The following is an 18,161-nucleotide window of genomic DNA, read 5'->3' as shown; positions in this document are numbered from 1 at the left end:
TCGGTTCACTCGAAGCCCCCTCCCAGGAGTCCCTCTCAGGATCTGACTGCCCATGGCCATGGGGCCTCCCAGGGCCACCCCGCCTGCGTCCTCTCTGGCTCACCCGGACTCGGGGACCAGGCGAGAGGAGACCTCTCCCTGCAGCAGCCAGGCTGGGCTCCCCCACGGGTCAGAGCCTTCTGGGCATGACACCTCCCGCTCCTCCGCGGGGTCTCGGGTCGGCACTGCTCTGCCCAGCCCAGAGCAGCTCCCGTGCGCTCCCTGGCTCCCACGTCTGAGAGTCCCGGGCAGTGGGTCCACAGCCTCTGGGGAAATGCTTCTCACTGGACTCAGGACGGGCGTGGAATCGGCGCGAGGCTTCAGGCTTATTGTGGCCTGGGCTTCCCATCACCAATTCAAATACCCGACCAGCTCCACCCGTGACAGCGGGACCAGGAGGGCGCTGGGGCGTGGGGTGAGGTCACAGGTCACAGCGCTGGGACTAAACAGAAGTTCCCGGCCCAGAGAAACGTGGCGGCAGAGAAGGCCCCTGTGCACTAAGGCCACCTGAGTGACGACTTCTGTCCTCGACGGCCGTGACAGGGCTTTGACAGCCGCCCTGTGTCAGAACAGGAGCCCGTGGGAGCGCCAGGTAACAGGAGCGCACCTTGGTGAACAGGTCACCTGGACGCCTGAGTGACAGAGCAGGGCTTGCGAGCAGTGAGAGAAGACGGCCCCACAGAGAGCATGCCGGGAGGGAGCTGTGTGCCCGGGGCGGGGACAGAGCCTCACCGGGCACGGGGCTGTGGTGCAGGCCAGGGCGGGCGTGGAGCTGCTGTGGTGCAGGCACGGGTGGGCGCGGAGCTGCGTGGAGGAGCTGCCTCCAGGCGCTAAGGCTGCATCGTCAGCTCTCCCTACAGAGTCACTTGGACTGGACAGGTGAGGTGAGCGGCCGTGGGAGCTGAGTGGGCGCAGGAGCCACGGAGGGGCATCCTTCAAAGCGGGCTGAGCCTCCTGCGGGGCCCACCCGCCTGGGCGCCTCTGCCGACCTGGGGCCAGGACCCCCCTTTTCCCTAGCTCTGTGAATTTTCTCTTTCTTAACAGACCTGTGTAAAATATATAGAACGTAAGATACGCCATTCAAGCACTCGGTGCGGTGTGACTGCCGTCACCCAGACAGGAGCCCCGCCCCACCCCCTCCCCAGCCTCTGCTGCACTCTCACCTACTTTCTGGGGACTTGCCCGACTCGGCTTCCGTGTGGGAAGCCGGCAGTATTTGCCCTGTGGTTTCCGGCTTGCGTCTCTTAGCTGTCCGTCTGCCTGTGTCGTGGTGCGTGTCAGAACCTCGGACGGGCACAGGGTTGCTAGCACCTGTGGACGACTGTGAGCAAGGGTGCTGGGCGCCACCTCCTGTAGCAGCACCTGCCCTGCCCGCCTGTCTGCCACGGCTGCTGCCCCAAGCCTCAGGTAGAGCGCGGTGTCTCGAGCCCAGGAGGCCAGGGTGGGGGCGAGTTCAGACCTGGCAGCCCCAGCCCTGGGCAGCGCCCGGCCGTGAGGAGCACAGGGGCCAGCGGTGCTGCTTCTCTAACCTCTGAGCAGCTGCCTGCGGCTGCTTCTCGGTGTCCCCTGGGGAAAGCGGAAGTGGGAGAGAGAACAGGAACCACCCCCTCTGTGGCGCAGGGGCTGCAGTGGCCCCAGTTCCTGCCACCAGCCACGGCACTTGCACCTGCACCCTTGGCAGGCAGAGGCACTTCCCAGCCCACGGGACACTGACCGGGACAGGCCCTGTGAAGGGAGGGGTGAGCTGGGGCGAGCCAGCTGCATTCTGGGAGTAAGCTGACCACCCAGCTGGGGCAGCGTGTTAATGGACAAATGGCAGGAAAACAGCTCACTGCTCAGCTGACAAGCACAGCCCTCTTAAGTGCAAGGCCCCGCAGCCCGCGGCCACCCAGGATACTCACGGTCGTCCCCCACGGGTCCCGCGGAGCACTGGGCCGGAGGATCTCTCTGCAGGTCGGTCAGTTCCTAGGACAGGACACAGCGGTCAGGCTGGGGCGTGGCTGGGGTGGGCCACACACAGCCTCCCGCCTGCCCGCAGAGTCTCTTGGTGGGAGGGGCTGGAGACAAGGTGCTCACAGGGCCCTCTCCTGGCTCGAAAAACAGACATGAAAGAGGTGAAGCTGCACCAAGGTCATGGAGCTTCAGGCTGGCAGGTAGGGGTAGAGGTCATCACAGCCAGGGCTGGCTTCCCCAGGCCTAGCTCCCTGCTGCTCAGGTGGGGGACACTCCCCTCCCAGTACCCAGGACAGAAAGAGCCCCAGAGAGCCAGGCCCAGGAGAAGGGCTGGGGGTGTCAGCGCTGGATGAGGCTCCGTATTTCTTCTTATTTATTTAAAAAAAAATTTTTTTTTTTTGACAGGCAGAGTGGACAGTGAGAGAGAGAGACAGAGAGAAAGGTCTTCCTTTGCCGTTGGTTCACCCTCCAATGGCTGCTGCAGCAGGCGCGCTGTGGCCGGCGCACTGCGCTGATCCAAAGCCAGGAGCTAGGTGCTTCTCCTGGTCTCCCATGGGGTGCAGGGCCCAAGCACCTGGGCCATCCTCCACTGCACTCCTGGGCCACAGCAGAGAGCTGGCCTGGAAGAGGGGCAACCGGGACAGAATCCGGCGCCCCAACTGGGACTAGAACCCGGGGTGCCGGTGCCGCAGGCGGAGGATTAGCCTATTGAGCCGTGGCGCTGGCTTATTTTTTTTCTTAAGAAAAAGATTTTATTTATTTGAGAGGCAGAATTAGAGAGAGGGAGAGACAGAGAGAGAGTTCTTCCAGCCACTGGTTTACTCCCTAAATGGCCACAACAGCCAGAGCTAGGCTGATTGGAAGCCAGGAGCTTCTTCCTGGTCTCCCATGTGGGTGCAGGGGCCCAAGCACTTGGCCCATCTTCCACTGCTTTCCCAGGCCACAGCAGGGAGCTGGATCGGGAGTAGAAGAGCCAGGACATGAACTGGCGCCCATGTGGGAGGCCGCAGCACCAGCCCCAAGGCTCTGTATCTCAATCCCCCACCCCTCCCAACACTGGTGTCTGAAAGTCCCAGGGTCCTGAACGAGGAGACCACAGGCACAGGAGCCCAAGGCTAACCTGCTTCCCACCACGCCCGGAGGGGCCAGAAACTGCACCATAGCCAGACCCCCCTTATGGGACATCAACACTGGCTCACCTCCCTCTGTGCTCACCTCCCCCCTGTGCTCACCTCCCTCTGCGCTCACCTCCCTCTGCGCTCACCTCCCCTCTGCGCTCACCTCCCTCTGCGCTCACCTCCCCCCTGCGCTCACCTCCCCCCTGTGCTCACCTCCCTCTGCGCTCACCTCCCCCCTGCGCTCACCTCCCCCCTGTGCTCACCTCCCTCTGCGCTCAGCTCCCCTCTGCCCTCACCTCCCTCTGCGCTCACCTCCCTCTGCGCTCACCTCCCCCCTGCGCTCACCTCCCTCTGTGCTCACCTCCCGCTGTGCTCACCTCCCTCTGCGCTCACCTCCCCTCTGCCCTCACCTCCCACTGTGCTCACCTCCCCCCTGCCCTCACCTCCCGCTGTGCTCACTTCCCGCTGTGCTCACCTCCCTCTGTGCTCACCTCCCTCTGTGCTCACCTCCCCCTGCCCTCGCCTCCCGCTGTGCTCACCTCCCTCTGTGCTCACCTCCCCCCTGCGCTCACCTCCCCCTGCCCTCACCTCCCGCTGTGCTCACCTCCCCTCTGCCCTCACCTCCTGCTGTGCTCACCTCCCCCCTGCCCTCACCTCCCGCTGTGCTCACTTCCCGCTGTGCTCACCTCCCTCTGTGCTCACCTCCCTCTGTGCTCACCTCCCCCTGCCCTCGCCTCCCGCTGTGCTCACCTCCCCCCTGCGCTCACCTCCCCCTGCCCTCACCTCCTGCTGTGCTCACCTCCCCTCTGCCCTCACCTCCTGCTGTGCTCACCTCCCCCCTGCCCTCGCCTCCCTCTGCGCTCACCTCCCTCTGTGCTCACCTCCCTCTGCGCTCACCTCCCTCTGCGCTCACCTCCCGCTGTGCTCACCTCCCCCCTGCGCCCCCCCCCCCAGTGCTCCCTGCCGGGAGCCGCACAGTGGCTCTCAGGCTCTCAAGCGGAGTTTGCATGGAAGAGGAAGCTTCCTCGCATGCCAGCCTTCCCGGTCCAGCACACTGCGGGTCCCACGGAGGGCGGCATGTGGGACAGCGTTCCTGTGGCAGGGACACCTCAGGGGAGGGCAATCCCCGCGTCCAGGGCACACCTGGCCCGTGGTGTTTCTCCTTCCACGGGACCAGCTCTGCCTCGTCCACAAAGACCCTGCAGGGGCCAACGCTGTGGTGTAGTGGGTAAAGTCACCGCCTGCAGTGCCGGCATCCCATATGGGCACCAGTTCCAGTCCCGGCTGCTCCACTTCCAATCCAGCTCTCTGTTATGGCCTGGGAAAGCAGTAGAAGATGGCCCAAGTCCTTGGGCCCCTGCACCCTGTGGGAGACCCGGAGGAAGCTCCTGGCTCCTGGCTCCTGATCAGCACAGCTCCGGCTGTTGTGGCCAGTTGGGGAGTGAACCAGCGGATGGAAGACCTCTCTCTCTGCCTCTCCTGTCTCTTTGTAACTCTTTCAAATAAATAAATAAATCTTTAAAAACCCACTCTGCTGATCCCCTGGATGTGTCTGGTCCACTCATCACGCCACTAGCCCTCACCTCTCTGGCCACCTGCTGTTGCCCTCACTTCCCTGCAAATGTGTTTGGCCATGACGAGGGTATTAAAGCCAGAGCCAGCTAACAGGACAGGTCGGCGTGTTTTGCCCCCAAGGGCTGCCTCCCCCACCCCTCCAGCCCCTCACTGGCTGCTCTCAGTGGGCACAGCCCCCCTGAACCCCTGTCCTCACTGGACCTGGACGTGCAGGGGAGCCTGGGAACCACTGAGGCCCAGAAGGGGGGCAGAGGGCGCCTCCGAAACATGGGGCCACGGTGTCCCGATGAACCGCTCTGCCCCACTCACCTCCCCGCTCTGCACCCACAGCACTCTGCCATCACGCCGCTCCCCTCCGTGCTGCCCTCACCTCCCCCTGCGCTCACCTCCCTCTGCGCTCACCTCCCCCCTGCACTCACCTCCCCCCCCCCGTGCTCACCTCCCCCTGTGCTCACCTCCCCCTGCCCTCACCTCCCTCTGCGCTCACCTCCCTCTGCCCTCACCTCCCCCTGAGCTCACCTCCCTCTGCCCTCACCTCCCCCTGAGCTCACCTCCCCCCTGTGCTCACCTCCCCCTGAGCTCACCTCCCCCAGCACTCACCTCCCTCTGCGCTCACCTCCCCCTGCGCTCACCTCCCCGCTGCACTCACCTCCGTGCAGCTCTCACCTCCCTCTGCACTCACCTCCCTCTGCACTCACCTCCCTCTGTGCTCACCTCCCTCTGTGCTCACCTCCCCGCTGTTCTCATCTCTCACCTCCACCATCGAGCCTCAGGGACTGGCACAGCCATGTCCATGTGTGAAGGCACTCCCGGGACAGCTGAGCGGCGACTGAACAGGTGGGGCCAAGAAAGGCCAGTTCAGGCCAAAGCCCCTGCAGCTCAGAGCTGTCCACACCCCGGGCTTTTCCGCAGGCTCCCCTGACAGGCCGGCTCAGAGGCCCAGCTCCATCCCCAGGAAAACCTTGTACAACGCCCTGTGAGGCTGCACCCTCTGGCACTACAAACCTTAACACATAGCGCGTTCGCAAAGCACCCAGGCCGACAGCTTACCCGGGCTGCCCCCACGGGCATCACACAAGGACCGGAGCCCTGGGCGGGAGTCGTACAGACGGGAGTGCATGCAGGCCAGGAAGGCCTAAACAGGACCGCAGCCTGGCCAAGTCCCGCCCACCAACCCCGCGTCCTGCCACTCCGACCAATGACCCGCCGTGAACTCCTGGGCAGTTAACGCGCAAGGTGATGGCCACCCCTGCTATCAAACAGCGACACGGACGCCACGCGAACAAGGCGGGCACCAAATACGATCGTTGACAAGCCTGGAGGCAGGTGCGCTAACAGCTCACTAGCGCGGCCGAACTGCAAAGACCGTCGTTGTCTTCCGCCCGCACTCCTCACACTCTAGGACGAGCACCCAGCTACCGCGGAGCTGCACCTGCCGCCGCCCCGCAAGGCGTCTGCGGCAGGCCCCGCCCCCGGGACACGGCCCCTCCCACCGCGCCGGTGGCCCCGCCCCCGGGACGCGGGTCCGCCCACCGCGCCGGCGGCCAAGCCCACGGCCCCCGCCCACCGCGCCGGCGGCGGTTCCTGGCTCGCGGGCCGGCCGCCAGTCACTCGGCGGCGACGCCCCGCCTTCGTCTCCACACCTGGACGCCCAGGGCGGAGCGTGGGTGGGCGGCTCCCTTACCTTCTGGATCCGCTTCAGCGCCATCCTCCCGCGTCTGGGGCCCGGCGGCCCGGCGGGGCGGCCAGAGGCGGCCCGCTGCGGGCTCGGCCGCGCGCTGCACGCTGGGAGCCGCCGCCTGCGCGTGCGCGCCGCGAGGCACTGTGGGGCGGACGCCGGCGCCGCGTGTCCCGGCGGCCGAGGGCCCCAGCGGGCGTTCGCCCGCGCGCCCTGCCCTGTGGCTTGGGCCAGGGCCCGTAGGGGGCCGGACACGGTGACGCCCGCCGCGTGTTGCCCTGTGCGCCGCGGGCGCCTCCGCGGGCTGCAGGTTCCCGCTCTGTGCGCGCCCCCGCCGGGACGTCGTAGTCCGGCGCGCTGCACCTGCTGTCACGTCGTAGTCCGGCGCGCTGCACCTGCTGCCACGCACGCACGCACGGACGCGGCCTCGTGCGGTGGAGCGGCAGAGCGGGCGGTGGTGATACGCCGCCAGGGCTGGGAACCGCAGCCGCAAGCCACGCGTGGCCCCCGCTTAATTCCGCCTCAGCCCCTCTTCCCAAGACCCACGTGGTGTGTGGGTCGGGGTTTCCCAATTTGGGGCGTAGAATCCGTCTCCTGGGTCGCAGGCAGGAAATGGAGTAAGAGCGAACCTGACACGCGAAGGCGAGAGCCGCCGCAGCTCCCCGCGGAGGGGGCGCCAGGGGAGTCAGGCTGGACCGCAGGGGTCGCCTGGGCTTGTCCCGCGGGCATCCCCGCGTGTGCGCGCGGTCGGCACGCACCGTGGATCGCAGACGCTATCCTTTCCCGGCCGGGTCCGGCTTCCCTTTCGCTCCCGGAGTCTCCTCCGCACTTCATGAACTCCCTCTCCGCGAAGCTGCCGCGCCGCCTCCAGCCCCAAACCCACTCAGCGCCACGAGAGGCCGCGGCCGCGCGTGTGCGCTGAGCTCCAGCCCGGCTGGCCGTCCAGTGCTTCCACCCGTATCGCTTTATCTGGGATGCCCTAAAAGCACCTTCCAAAATGAGCTCAAGCGCTCTGGGGCTCAGGTTAAGCGCCGCACCTCGGTGTCCCAGCGTGTGCCTGGCTCTCCTACCTAGAGAGCGGAAGATCTTACATTTTTGTGTTATAATCCGCGAATTCTCTACAGAGAAGTCGCATCATGGGACTAAGCCAGGAAAACAAACAAACAAACAAACCACTAGACTTGTCCAGAGTAGAACATGAAAAATTGTATTTCTACTCCTTGTGGGTGGTTTAGTGCATAGTTTTCTAAACTCTATTAGGCATACATGTGATATTTAATTTTGTTACTTTCAAATAATTTTCCATGTACAAAAATACTGCAAAAATGCACAAAAAGTCTAAAAGTGGATCAATTTGACCTCATTAAAACGTGAAACTTTGGCACTTCAGACAGCACCATCAAGAAAGCAAAAAGCAAAAAAGATAAGCCCGAGAATGGGAGGAGAATTTGACAATTAGGTTTCTAACAAGGGTGTAGGATCCAGACTAAAAACAACAGGCACAACTTTTTTTTTTTTTTTTTTTTTGTTACAAAGGCGTTTAGTTTATTCTCGTATCACGGATACTCTAGCGGTTCACATTTCTCGACGCCGCTCCTCCTCCTTTACAGTAGTTCATGTGCAATCTCACTCCCAGGCCCGGGGAGGGGGCGGGGCGGGCCTTGGCACTCCACGCTGGGCCAGGGGTGGGGGCGGCGGGCCCCTCAGGGAAAGGGGCTTGGGGGTGGCGGAGTGGGGGTGAGCGGAGGTGGGAGAGGGCCCTACAGTCTTTTTAATTTTTTTTAATGTCCGTGGATGATTCTCCCCCGTTTGCATTCCTTCCTGGCTGCCCAGGGTAGGGGACCATGCAGCGCAGGGCAGGGCTAGGGGGGAAAGCAGCTGGCCGCCCGGGGGGAGAGGGGGGCGCTGGGGGGGCTCCTGGGCTAAGGCAAACCCTGTCTTTGGCTCTCCTGGTGGGGAGTTCCCTTCCCCTGCACCCCCCCCGTCCCGTCCCCCCCCAGTCCCAGGAGCCAGGGGCCACCTCCTGGGGTCCCTGAAGACAACTGGGCTCTGCCACCCGGCTGGGCGCTGCAGGGGCTCCCAGGAGGCGGGGCAGCCGAGTGCCCCTACCTTGGGAATAGGCGGGGAGGGAGGAGACCCCCCCCCCCGTTCCAGGGAGCCAGTCCCCCCTGCTCAGGAACAGGCACAACTTAATAATAAAAAAAGACAACCTCAATAAAAACTGGGCAAAAAATTTGAGAATATAGTTCTTCAAAGAAGGGATACGACTAGCCAAAAAGCACATTAAAAAAAAAAAAAAAAAGATTGCTCAGGGTGGGGGTTCTGGTAGTGGTTTAAGCCCCAGCTTGCAAAGTGGGATTCCATATAAATGCCTGTTCAAGTTCTGGCTGTTCTGGTTCTGATCCAGTTTCCTGATCATGTACCTGAGATGGCAGGGGAAGATGGCCCCAGTACTTGGGCCCCTGCCACCCATGTGGGAGACCCATATGAAGCTTCTGGCTCCTGGCTTCAGCGGCCACTTGGAGAATGAATCTGTCTCCGTCTCTCCCCCTCTCTCTGTTGCTCTGCCTTTCAAATAAATACATGAGTATATCTTTAATTTCAAAAACCATCATTGGTCATTGGAGACATGCAGATCAAAGCTACTTCCCACTGCTAGGATGGCTGTCATGAGAAGGACGGACAAGTGTTCTTTTTATTTATTTGAGAGGCAAGGAGGGAGAGACCTGCAGGCTTCCATCTGCTGTGTGACCCCTAAATGTCCGCAGTGGCTTGGGGGCTGGGCCGGCCTGAAGCTGGGAGCTGGCGGTGCAATCCAGGCCTCCCACGGAGGTGGTGGGGACCCAGCAGCTTGGGCCACCGCGTGCCGCCTCCCAGGGTGTGTACTGGCAGGACGTGGGGATCAGGAGCAGCACTTGGACTCAAACCCAGTGCTCTGCTATTAGGCTGTGGGCATCTTAGCTACTACGAAATGCACTTGCCCCACGACTTTTGTCTGGTAACTCAAACATTTAGCACACTTATGTTGTCTAATTACAATGTTTTGATTTATAACCACCACCTTATTCTGTGCCTTTTTTTTTTTTTTTTTTTGACAGGCAGAGTGGACAGTGAGAGAGAGAGACAGAGAGAGAAAGGTCTTCCCTTGCCGTTGGTTCACCCTCCAATGGCCGCCACTGCAGCCGGCGCACTGCGCTGATCCGATGGCAGGAGCCAGGATCCAGGTGCTTTTTCCTGGTCTCCCATGGGGTGCAGGGCCCAAGGACTTGGGCCATCCTCCACTGCACTCCCTGGCCATAGCAGAGAGCTGGCCTGGAAGAGGGGCAACCGGGACAGAATCCGGCGCCCTGACCGGGACTAGAACCCGGTGTGCCGGCGCCGCAAGGTGGAGGATTAGCCTATTGAGCCACGGCGCCGGCATTCTGTGCATTTTTTAAGATTTATTTTATTTATTTGAAAGAGTTACAGAGAGAGGCTGAGACAGAGAGAGGTCTTCCATCCATTGGTTCACTCCCCAGATGGCTGCAATGGCCAGAGCTGTGCCAATCCAAAGCCAGGAGCCAGATGCTTCTTCTGGGTCTCTCACGCGGGTACAGGGGAACAAGGACTTGGGCCACCTTCTACTGCTTTCCTAGGCCGTAGCAGACAGCAGGATCAGAAGAGGAGCAGCCAGGCCTAGAACTGGCACTCATATGGGGTGCTGGTGCTTCAGACCAGGGCTTTAACCTGCTGTGCCACAGCACCGGCCCCCATTTTGTGCTTTTTAATGTACCACCCCATCATGTTTATTTTTTCCTGTTTTTTTTTTTTTAATTTTTTTTTTTTTGACAGGCAGAGTGGACAGTGAGAGAGAGAGACAGAGAGAAAGGTCTTCCTTTTGCCGTTGGTTCACCCTCCAATGGCCGCCGCGGCCAGCGCACCGCGCTGATCCGAAGGCAGGAGCCAGGTGCTTCTCCTGGTCTCCCATGGGGTGCAGGGCCCAAGCACTTGGGCCATCCTCCACTGCACTCCCTGGCCACAGTAGAGAGCTGGCCTGGAAGAGGGGCAACTGGGACAGAATCCGGCGCCCCGACCGGGACTAGAACCTGGGGTGCCGGCGCCGCAAGGTGGAGGATTAGCCTAGTGAGCCGTGGCGCCGGCCTTTTTTTTTTTTTTTTTTTAATATATACTCAGTATTCTTATTCCTCACCTTCCAGAATTTAGTTTGGAAGTTAGCATAGGGCTATAATACTTTGGTTACGTCAGGAATTGCAACACATTTTCCTGTCTCTCTAAAATAAAATAAAGCAGCTCTTTGTGGGGTCAGCATGTGGCACAGTGGGTTAAGCCGCCGCCTGGGATGCCTGCATCCTATGTGGACACTGGTTCAAGCCCCGGCTGCTCCACTTCCAACCCAGCTCCCTGCTAATGCACCTGGGAAGGCAGTGGAAGACGGCCCAAGTGCTTGGGCCCCTGCACCCATGAGGGAGACCCAGATAAAGCTCCATGACTCCTGGCCATTTGGGGAGTGAACCATGGTGGAAGATCTCTCTCTCTCTCTCTCTCTGCCTCTCTTTGTCTTTCTGTAACACCACCTTTCAAATAAATAAATAAGCCTTTAAAATAAGTGTTCTTTTGCACAGTAGGGTGAGTATAGATAACAATAATTGTTCTCTCTCTCTCTCTTTTTTTTTTTTTTTTTTGACAGGCAGAGTGGACAGTGAGAGAGAGAGAGACAGAGAGAAAGGTCTTCCTTTGCTGTTGGTTCACCCTCCAATGGCCGCCGTGGCCGGTGCGCTGCAGCGGGCGCACCACGCTGATCCGATGGCAGGAGCCAGGTGCTTCTCCTGGTCTCCCATGGGGTGCAGGGCCCAAGGACTTGGGCCATCCTCCACTGCACTCCAGGGCCACAGCAGAGAGCTGGCCTGGAAGAGGGGCAACTGGGACAGAATCCGGCGCCCCAACCGGGACTAGAACCCGGTGTGCCGGCGCTGCTAGGCGGAGGATTAGCCTAGTGAGCCGCGGCGCCGGCCAACAATAATTGTTCTATGTATTTTTCTACAAAAAGCTAGAAGAAAGGATTTTTGAGTATTTTTACCATAAAGAAATGAAAAATGTTTGAGTAGATAGGTTTGCTTTGATTTGAATATTACTAAGCGTATACATGTATTAAAACATTGCATAGTACCTGGTAAATGTGTCTACTATTTATGTAACAAGCCAAAATTTAAAAATTAAAATAGGAATATGTAAAAAGTAATAAATACCTTGAAAAGCCCGGTTTGTAGAATTTGTCTGTTTCTGTGGTGTAGATAGTCCCAGCATGGCTAACTGTAAGTCACTGTCACTGCATGTGAATTTGGGAAGCAATGCGCACAAGTGGCTTGGAAGTGGCTGAGCTGGCTTCTCACTGTGCACATCCCCGGGAAATTAGGGCCCGCAGAATAGTTCCGCCCCGCTCCCCACTCTATTCTGTTGCTGACATGCAAACTCTCAGGATCTTCTATTGCAGCTGTGGCAAGCTCCCGCAAGCTGAGAGGCTTGGAAGCACGTGAACTCAGCACCTTCCAGCCCCACAGAGTGCAAGCACAACACAAACCAGGCGTTCGCTGCAGTGGTTAAGACACCAGCAGGGACACACGCATCCCTATCCGAGTGCCTGGGTCCCAGCCCCGGCTCTGCTGAGTCCACTTCCTGCTGGTGCGCACCCAGCAGGCAGCAGGTGATGGCTTCCGGGTTTGGGTCCCTGCCACCCGGGGTGGGAGGCCCAGATGGAGTTCCGGGGTCCTGGCTTTGGCCTGGCGCAGCTAGGGCTTGTGGACATTTAAGGAGTGAACCAGCAGGTGGAAGATCTTTGCTCTCTCTGCCTTTCAAATAAAAATGAAACTTCCTAAGCAGTGCCACACAGACTTCACGGGGCTACAGTGGGTGCGACAGGGCTGTGCCTCCTGGAGCCCTCGATTCCAGCTGTGAGTCTTGGCTGTGGCCCCTTTCTGTGTCCGTAAGTCCAACGCAGCAGTCCGGGTCCTTCTGATGGACCATGACCCTGGCCTTCTTGCCTCCCTTTTTATTTGAAGGACCTCTGGGATGACTCGGTGTGTCTGCCTCATTCTGAGTTAACTGTAAGCGAGGCAGGAATCCAATCACGTCGCACACGTGGGAGGCCGAGTTTCGCAGTGGTCTGTTGAAGAGGTTGTTTTCCCCATCGAGGGGACGTGGCCTTGTTGTCTTGCGGGTTTCACCTCTCACTCACCAGTTGTAGTGCACTGGTCTGTATGCTTATCCTTACGCCTGCATTCCTGTTGCTTTGTATTACATTTTAAAGTGAAGAACCAAGTCTTTTCACTTTGTTCTAATTCAAGATTGCTGTGGTGGTCCTGGGCCCCTTGCGGTTAAGGTTACCGTGCCGAGTGAATTCTCTCCTACCCCTCGTCTGTGGAATGTTTTGATCATGAGAGTTGAGTTTTGTCAGAGGCTTTCTGTGTAACACTGAGGTCATCATGGGGATGGGAGTTTCACACAGCAGTTAAGAAGCTGCTTGGGGGTCCAGCGCCGTGGTGCAGCGGGTTAACACCCTGGCCTGAGGCGCCGGCATCCCATATGGGTGCCAGTTCGAGACCTGGCCGCTCCACTTCCTACCTGGCTTTCTGCTGTGGCCTAGGAAAGCAGTAGAAGATGGTCCAAGTCTTTGGGCTCCTGCACCCGCGTGGGAGAAGTGGAGGAAGCTCCTGGCTCCTGGCTTTGGAATGGCGTGGCTCCGGCCGTTGTGGCAATCTGGTGAGTGAACCAGTGGATGGAAGAACTCTCTCTCTGCCTCTCCTCTAACTCTGACTTTCAAATAAATAAATAAATAAATATTAAAAGCAGCAGCAGCAGCTGCTTGGGATGCCTGCGTCCTGTACTGGCGCGCCTGGTTCAGGCCCTGGCTCCACGCTGAAGACCCAGCCTCCTGCAACGAGCACTCTGGAGGCAGCAGATGATGGCTCAAGTTACGGGCTCCCTGCTGCCCACATGGCGCAGCTGGACTTACTTTTGGGTTTCTGGCCTCAGCCTGGTTGTTTTAAGCAGTTGGGGAATAGACCAGTGGATGGAAAATACCCCTCTCTCCCTCTTTGTATGACTTTCAATTAAAATGAAAATAATAAAAAAGCAAAACGAGTTTTCAAAAGAAAAATTAAAGTTGAGCCAGCTCCCTGCTTGATGGGCCCATAGCAGCTGCAGACAAGAGAGGCACCTTCGATGGAAATTTTAATCACGTGGGATCCGGATCCTGAAATTTCCTCCAGGAACTGTAACAAGAGACGAGACACGGCTCCCCCCGTGTGATCCTAAAGACAAAGCCCAATCAAAGCCAGGGATACCAGGAGGCAGCTGTGTTCCAGTCACAGCAAAAGCAGACCAGTCGAGGGCAAAGGACTGGCAGTGTTTCCTGGGGACGCTCAAGGCTTGTTGCTTGAGTTTCTAGACAGAGTGGTAGCATCTGCTTAGTGGGAGGTGTTTGGGGAAAGTCCCTGACGGCTTCAGCAGACGGTCCTGCTCCACCACCACTCCAGGGCATCCTCTCACGCCCCCAGGGCAACCTCACGACAGCTGCAGTAGGAAGTCGGCCTCTTCCAGTCCTGATGTGGCTCCTTTCACTTCCTCTTGTTTCCTAGACTTAGAAAAACCTTTCTGGCCGACACTGTGGCATCGCGGGTAAAGCCGCCGCCTGCAGCGTGGGCTTCCCATATGGGCCCCCACTGGATTCCCGGCTGCCCCACTTCCGATCCAGCTCCCTGCTAGTGTGCCTGGGAAAGCAGCAAAATATGGCCCCAGGTGCTTGGGCCCCTGCACCCATGTGGGAGAGTGAGCAGTGGATGGAAGATTTCTCTCTCTCTTTCTCGTTCTTTCTCTATAACTCTGCCTCTCAAATAAATAAATAAATCTTAAAAAGAAAAAAAAAAACTTTCAGGGGCACCCAGTCTTCTTTAGTTAAAAATGGGAAAAAGACTGCACTGCAGTCACAATCCCAGGGCCCTCCCTTTTTTTCTGAATGGATTAAATGGCTGGTTTTACTGTTTACAGAAGTGTCTGGAGCTTATGCTGGGAATAAAGTTTATGCTGTTATTTTAATATTTTAAAAAGATTTAGCCGGCACCGCGGCTCAATAGGCTAATCCTCCACCTTGCGGCGCCGGCACACCGGGTTCTAGTCCCGGTTGGGGCGCCGGATTCTGTCCCGGTTGCCCCTCTTCCAGGCCAGCTCTCTGCTGTGGCCAGGGAGTGCAGTGGAGGATGGCCCAAGTGCTTGGGCCCTGCACCCCATGGGAGACCAGGAAAAGCACCTGGCTCCTGCCATCGGATCAGTGCGGTGCACCGGCCGCAGTGTGCCGGCCGCGGCGGCCATTGGAGGGTGAACCAACGGCAAAGGAAGACCTTTCTCTCTGTCTCTCTCTCTAACTGTCCACTCTGCCTGTTAAAAAAAAAAAGATTTATGTTTATTTGGAAGGCAGAGTGACACAAAGATCAAGAGATTTTCCATTTGCTGGTTGATCCCCCAAGTGGTCATAACAGCCACAGCTGGGCCAGGCTGAAGCCAGGAGTCAGGAGCTCCATCCGGGTCTCCCACATGGGTGGCAGGGCCCACTGCCTTCCCAGGCACATTAGCAGGAAGCTGGATCAGAAGCTACATAGCTGGGACTGGAATGGGCACTCTGATATGGGAAGCCCGTGTTGCAAGGGGTATCTTAACGATGCCAGCTCCTGTTTTCATCTTTTTAAAAAGTGCATCGGGGCCGGCGCTGTGATGCAGTGGGTTGGGCTGCTGTCCGCAGCACTGGCATCCCATGTGGGCACTGGTGTGCATCCTGGCTGCTCATTTCTGATCCAGCTCCCTGATAATGAGCCTGGGAAGGCAGCGGAAAATGCTCAAATCCTTGGGCCCCTGCATCCAGACAGAAGACCTGGATGAAGCTCCTGGCTTTGGTCTGGTCCAGCCCTGGCCATTGTGGTCATCTGGGAAGTGAACCAGTGAATGGAAGATCTCTCTGTCTCTCTTCTCTCTCCAACTCTGACCTTCAAATAGAATAAATAAATCTATTTTAAAAAAATTCATTTTCATTTTATTTAAACGACAGAGAGTCAGAGAGACAGAGGAAGATCTTTCATCTGCTGGTTCATTCCCCAAACACCTACGACAGCAGCACTGAGCCAGGCTGAAGCCAGGAGCCCAGAACCCAATCTAGGTCTCCCGTGTGGACAGAAGAGACCGCACACTTGAACCCGCTGCCTCCCAGATTGTGCACAGCCAGACACCAGAATCAAAGTGCAGCTGGGACTTGAACTCTGGTATCCCGACAAAGCATGCGCGTGTCTCGAGCTCATCGCAACCTCTGTACCAAATGCTCAACCCCTATTTTTGTATTACAATTGCATATTTCCACGAACTGTTAAAGTCCCCCGTATGTAGTTGTATATGTTTGGTATGAACACAAACATACAGAGATTACGTTTGTATCTGAGCAGGATTAACACATTCTACTGACCTCGAAATTCAAATCTGAGAACAAAGCACATTGTCATGGATGTATACAGGACATTCTGTCTATAAGGATGTTTAGTGCCCATATTCTTTTTACTTTTATTTATTTTCTTAATCTAGTTGAAAGGTAGAGAGACAGAGATCTTCCATCCACTTGCTCACTCCCTGATGCCCACAATGGCTAGGGCTCGGCCAGGCCAAGCCAGGAGCCAGGAACTCAGTCTGGGTCTGCTATGTGGGCAGCACAGGGTGGCGCACCCCAGCTCTGGGGCCGTCGCCTGCTGTGCCCAGGGTGTACACTAGCAGGAAGCCGGGTCAGAAGGGGAGCTGCGACCCAAATCCCGGCACTCTGATCGGGGTTGTTATGCCCAGTTCAGCCGTCCCCAAAGACCACCAAGGAGCCGATACCACTGTAAAGCACATGAGAGTTTTATTGCAGGTCCGGGCCTGGTCTCCAAATCAACACCGATGCGGCGGGCCTGAATCGAGAGCCCCGACCCTTCAGTTAACAGGGTTTTTATAGGGTTTTCAGAGACATTCTATACATCATGGTACCATTTAGCAAATCATCTCATCCCGCGGGAAATTCAAAGGACATCTCTTAGAATTGATCAGTGCATCCAGTGGCGGGACGGACCTAGTAAAGGTGGCTGGATGGCTTTGGGGCTGATGCCTTTTGAATTGATTGGCCGAAGCATTGGGTCCGAGCTGCGGGGGTGTATGTGCCGAACTGCAGGGTCTCAGGTAGCTATCGATCATCTTATCTGCCCTGAGAGGACACCAGGAACTCTAGGTATTTCTCTGTTATCTGTTAATCGGCTGTTGCTAGGAGAGTTTATCACAAGGGGAGTTCATTTATTTACTGTTAGGAGCTTCTGGCTCTGGGTTCAGGGCCTGGTCAGGCCCAAGTTACAAGATGGAGGCCTAATTTAAAATAGTTACACCTTGATCCAGGCTCAGGTCTCACAGGGGTGTGCACCAAACGCCCATTTCTTAGAATAAAGTGAGATATAAGTCCCATGAGAGGGATCAGTTAGACAAGATGCAGAGGAATGCTACAAGTCGTATTAATGAAGGAGACTGTGGTTTCAGTGAATCTATGTTATTATTTTATTTTTTTTGTTTTACTTATTTTATGGAAATTCTTTTGACAAAACTAGTACTCATAACCTTTCTAGCTGACACGTAAGGCCTCAAAATGTCTATCTAGTATTTTTGCATTTGTTGACGGTTGCTCAGGAAAACACCAAAAAGACATTGAGTTCCTATGGTCTGCCCCATCCTTGTCAGCAAAATCCTGTGTTATTATTTTAAACGCCATAAAAGTCAGAGACAGAGACAGAGACAGAGACAGAGACAGAGAGCGAGCTCTCGTACCTGCTAGCTCGCTCCTTCAGTGCCCACAGCGGCCAGGGGCCAGGCCCGGACCAGTCAGTAGCCAGGTCTCCCAGGTGGGTGGCAGGGAATCAGTTATTTGAGCCGCCCCGTTCCTGCCTTCCGGAGTCTACACTGGCAAACAAACAAACAAACAAAAAAATAACGGAATCAGGCAGTGGAGCCTGGAGAATGGAACCCAGGCACCCAGAAGGGAGATCCGCGCTTACCTGCTCTGCTAAGTGCCCGCTCCTGTTTAAGTCACCTGACCTCCTTCCCTCCAGGGTCATCCTCAAGACCCCAGGGTCACCGGCTCTCCCGACCCCCTCACTCCGGGAGTCCCCTCGGGGCACAGCCACACCACACGGCACCACCGCAGTCCTGCGGAGCCACAGCCGGTTCTCCCCGGAGGGGCGCACGGCACCGGGCAGCCGGTTACTCCTCACTTAATCCGCACACGGCAACCGGGGTCCTGCCAAGGCCTCCAGCGCAGGTAGCCTGCTCCACGCTAAGCCTTTTAACTGCCGCTCTGCTGTCTGGTATCCTCAACAGTAATGATGATGACGATAAAACTGTGACCACGACCACGCAAAAATGCCACCCGCAGAGCTGCCACGGGGCCCTTATGTCTAAGAATTCAGGGGGCTCACCTGGCCCAGCGCGCGGCTGCCCGGATCCCGCCGCAGGAGCCCGGCCAGGGCCTTCACGCACGCGTGGCGGGGGCCGACGGGCGCCGCGTCCAGGGCAGCCCCGCTCCCACGCCCGCCGGCAGAACCGGCTTTCCTGCCGGAAGTTAACTGCAAACGGCCCGGAGCTCCCGCAGCTCGCTCTGGGCCCGCAGCGCCGGCGTCCCGGGCGAGCTCCGGCTGCGGGCGCCGGGGCAGGCGGGCGGCCCCGACCCGGGCGGCCGCTCGGCGCGCCCGCAC

The 18,161-nt window shown here is 58.0% G+C and overlaps 1 protein-coding gene across 10 annotated transcripts in view; it reads right to left on the bottom strand.

The window, feature by feature from the left end:
* Positions 1-18,025, bottom strand: part of UBE2D4 (ubiquitin conjugating enzyme E2 D4) — a 29,200-nt gene extending 11,175 nt beyond the window's left edge. For 2 of the 10 annotated variants that reach the window (XR_011383233.1, XM_051853033.2), the window contains exons 1-3: positions 17,886-18,025; positions 17,239-17,365; positions 1,941-2,004 (exon numbers count right to left, since the gene is read on the bottom strand). Coding sequence is in view for 2 of the 10 variants with exons in the window: in XM_051853030.2 (XP_051708990.1) it covers positions 1,941-2,004; positions 6,370-6,393 (88 nt within the window). In the remaining 8 variants the exon portion in view is untranslated. Of the gene's footprint in view, positions 1-771; positions 1,086-1,202; positions 1,351-1,940; positions 2,005-5,735; positions 6,154-6,369; positions 6,528-17,238; positions 17,371-17,465 lie in introns of those variants that run through there. The other 8 variants (XM_070059872.1, XM_070059873.1, XR_011383232.1 and 5 more) reach the window with 8 other exon arrangements.
* Between the last annotated feature and the right edge of the window lie 136 nt (positions 18,026-18,161).

The sequence above is a fragment of the Oryctolagus cuniculus genome, chromosome 16, assembly GCF_964237555.1.
Source record: "Oryctolagus cuniculus chromosome 16, mOryCun1.1, whole genome shotgun sequence".
NCBI classification, from domain to species: Eukaryota; Metazoa; Chordata; class Mammalia; order Lagomorpha; family Leporidae; genus Oryctolagus; species Oryctolagus cuniculus.
Note: the sequence above shows the minus strand (reverse complement) of the source record. Positions and strands in the feature narration are given on the sequence as shown.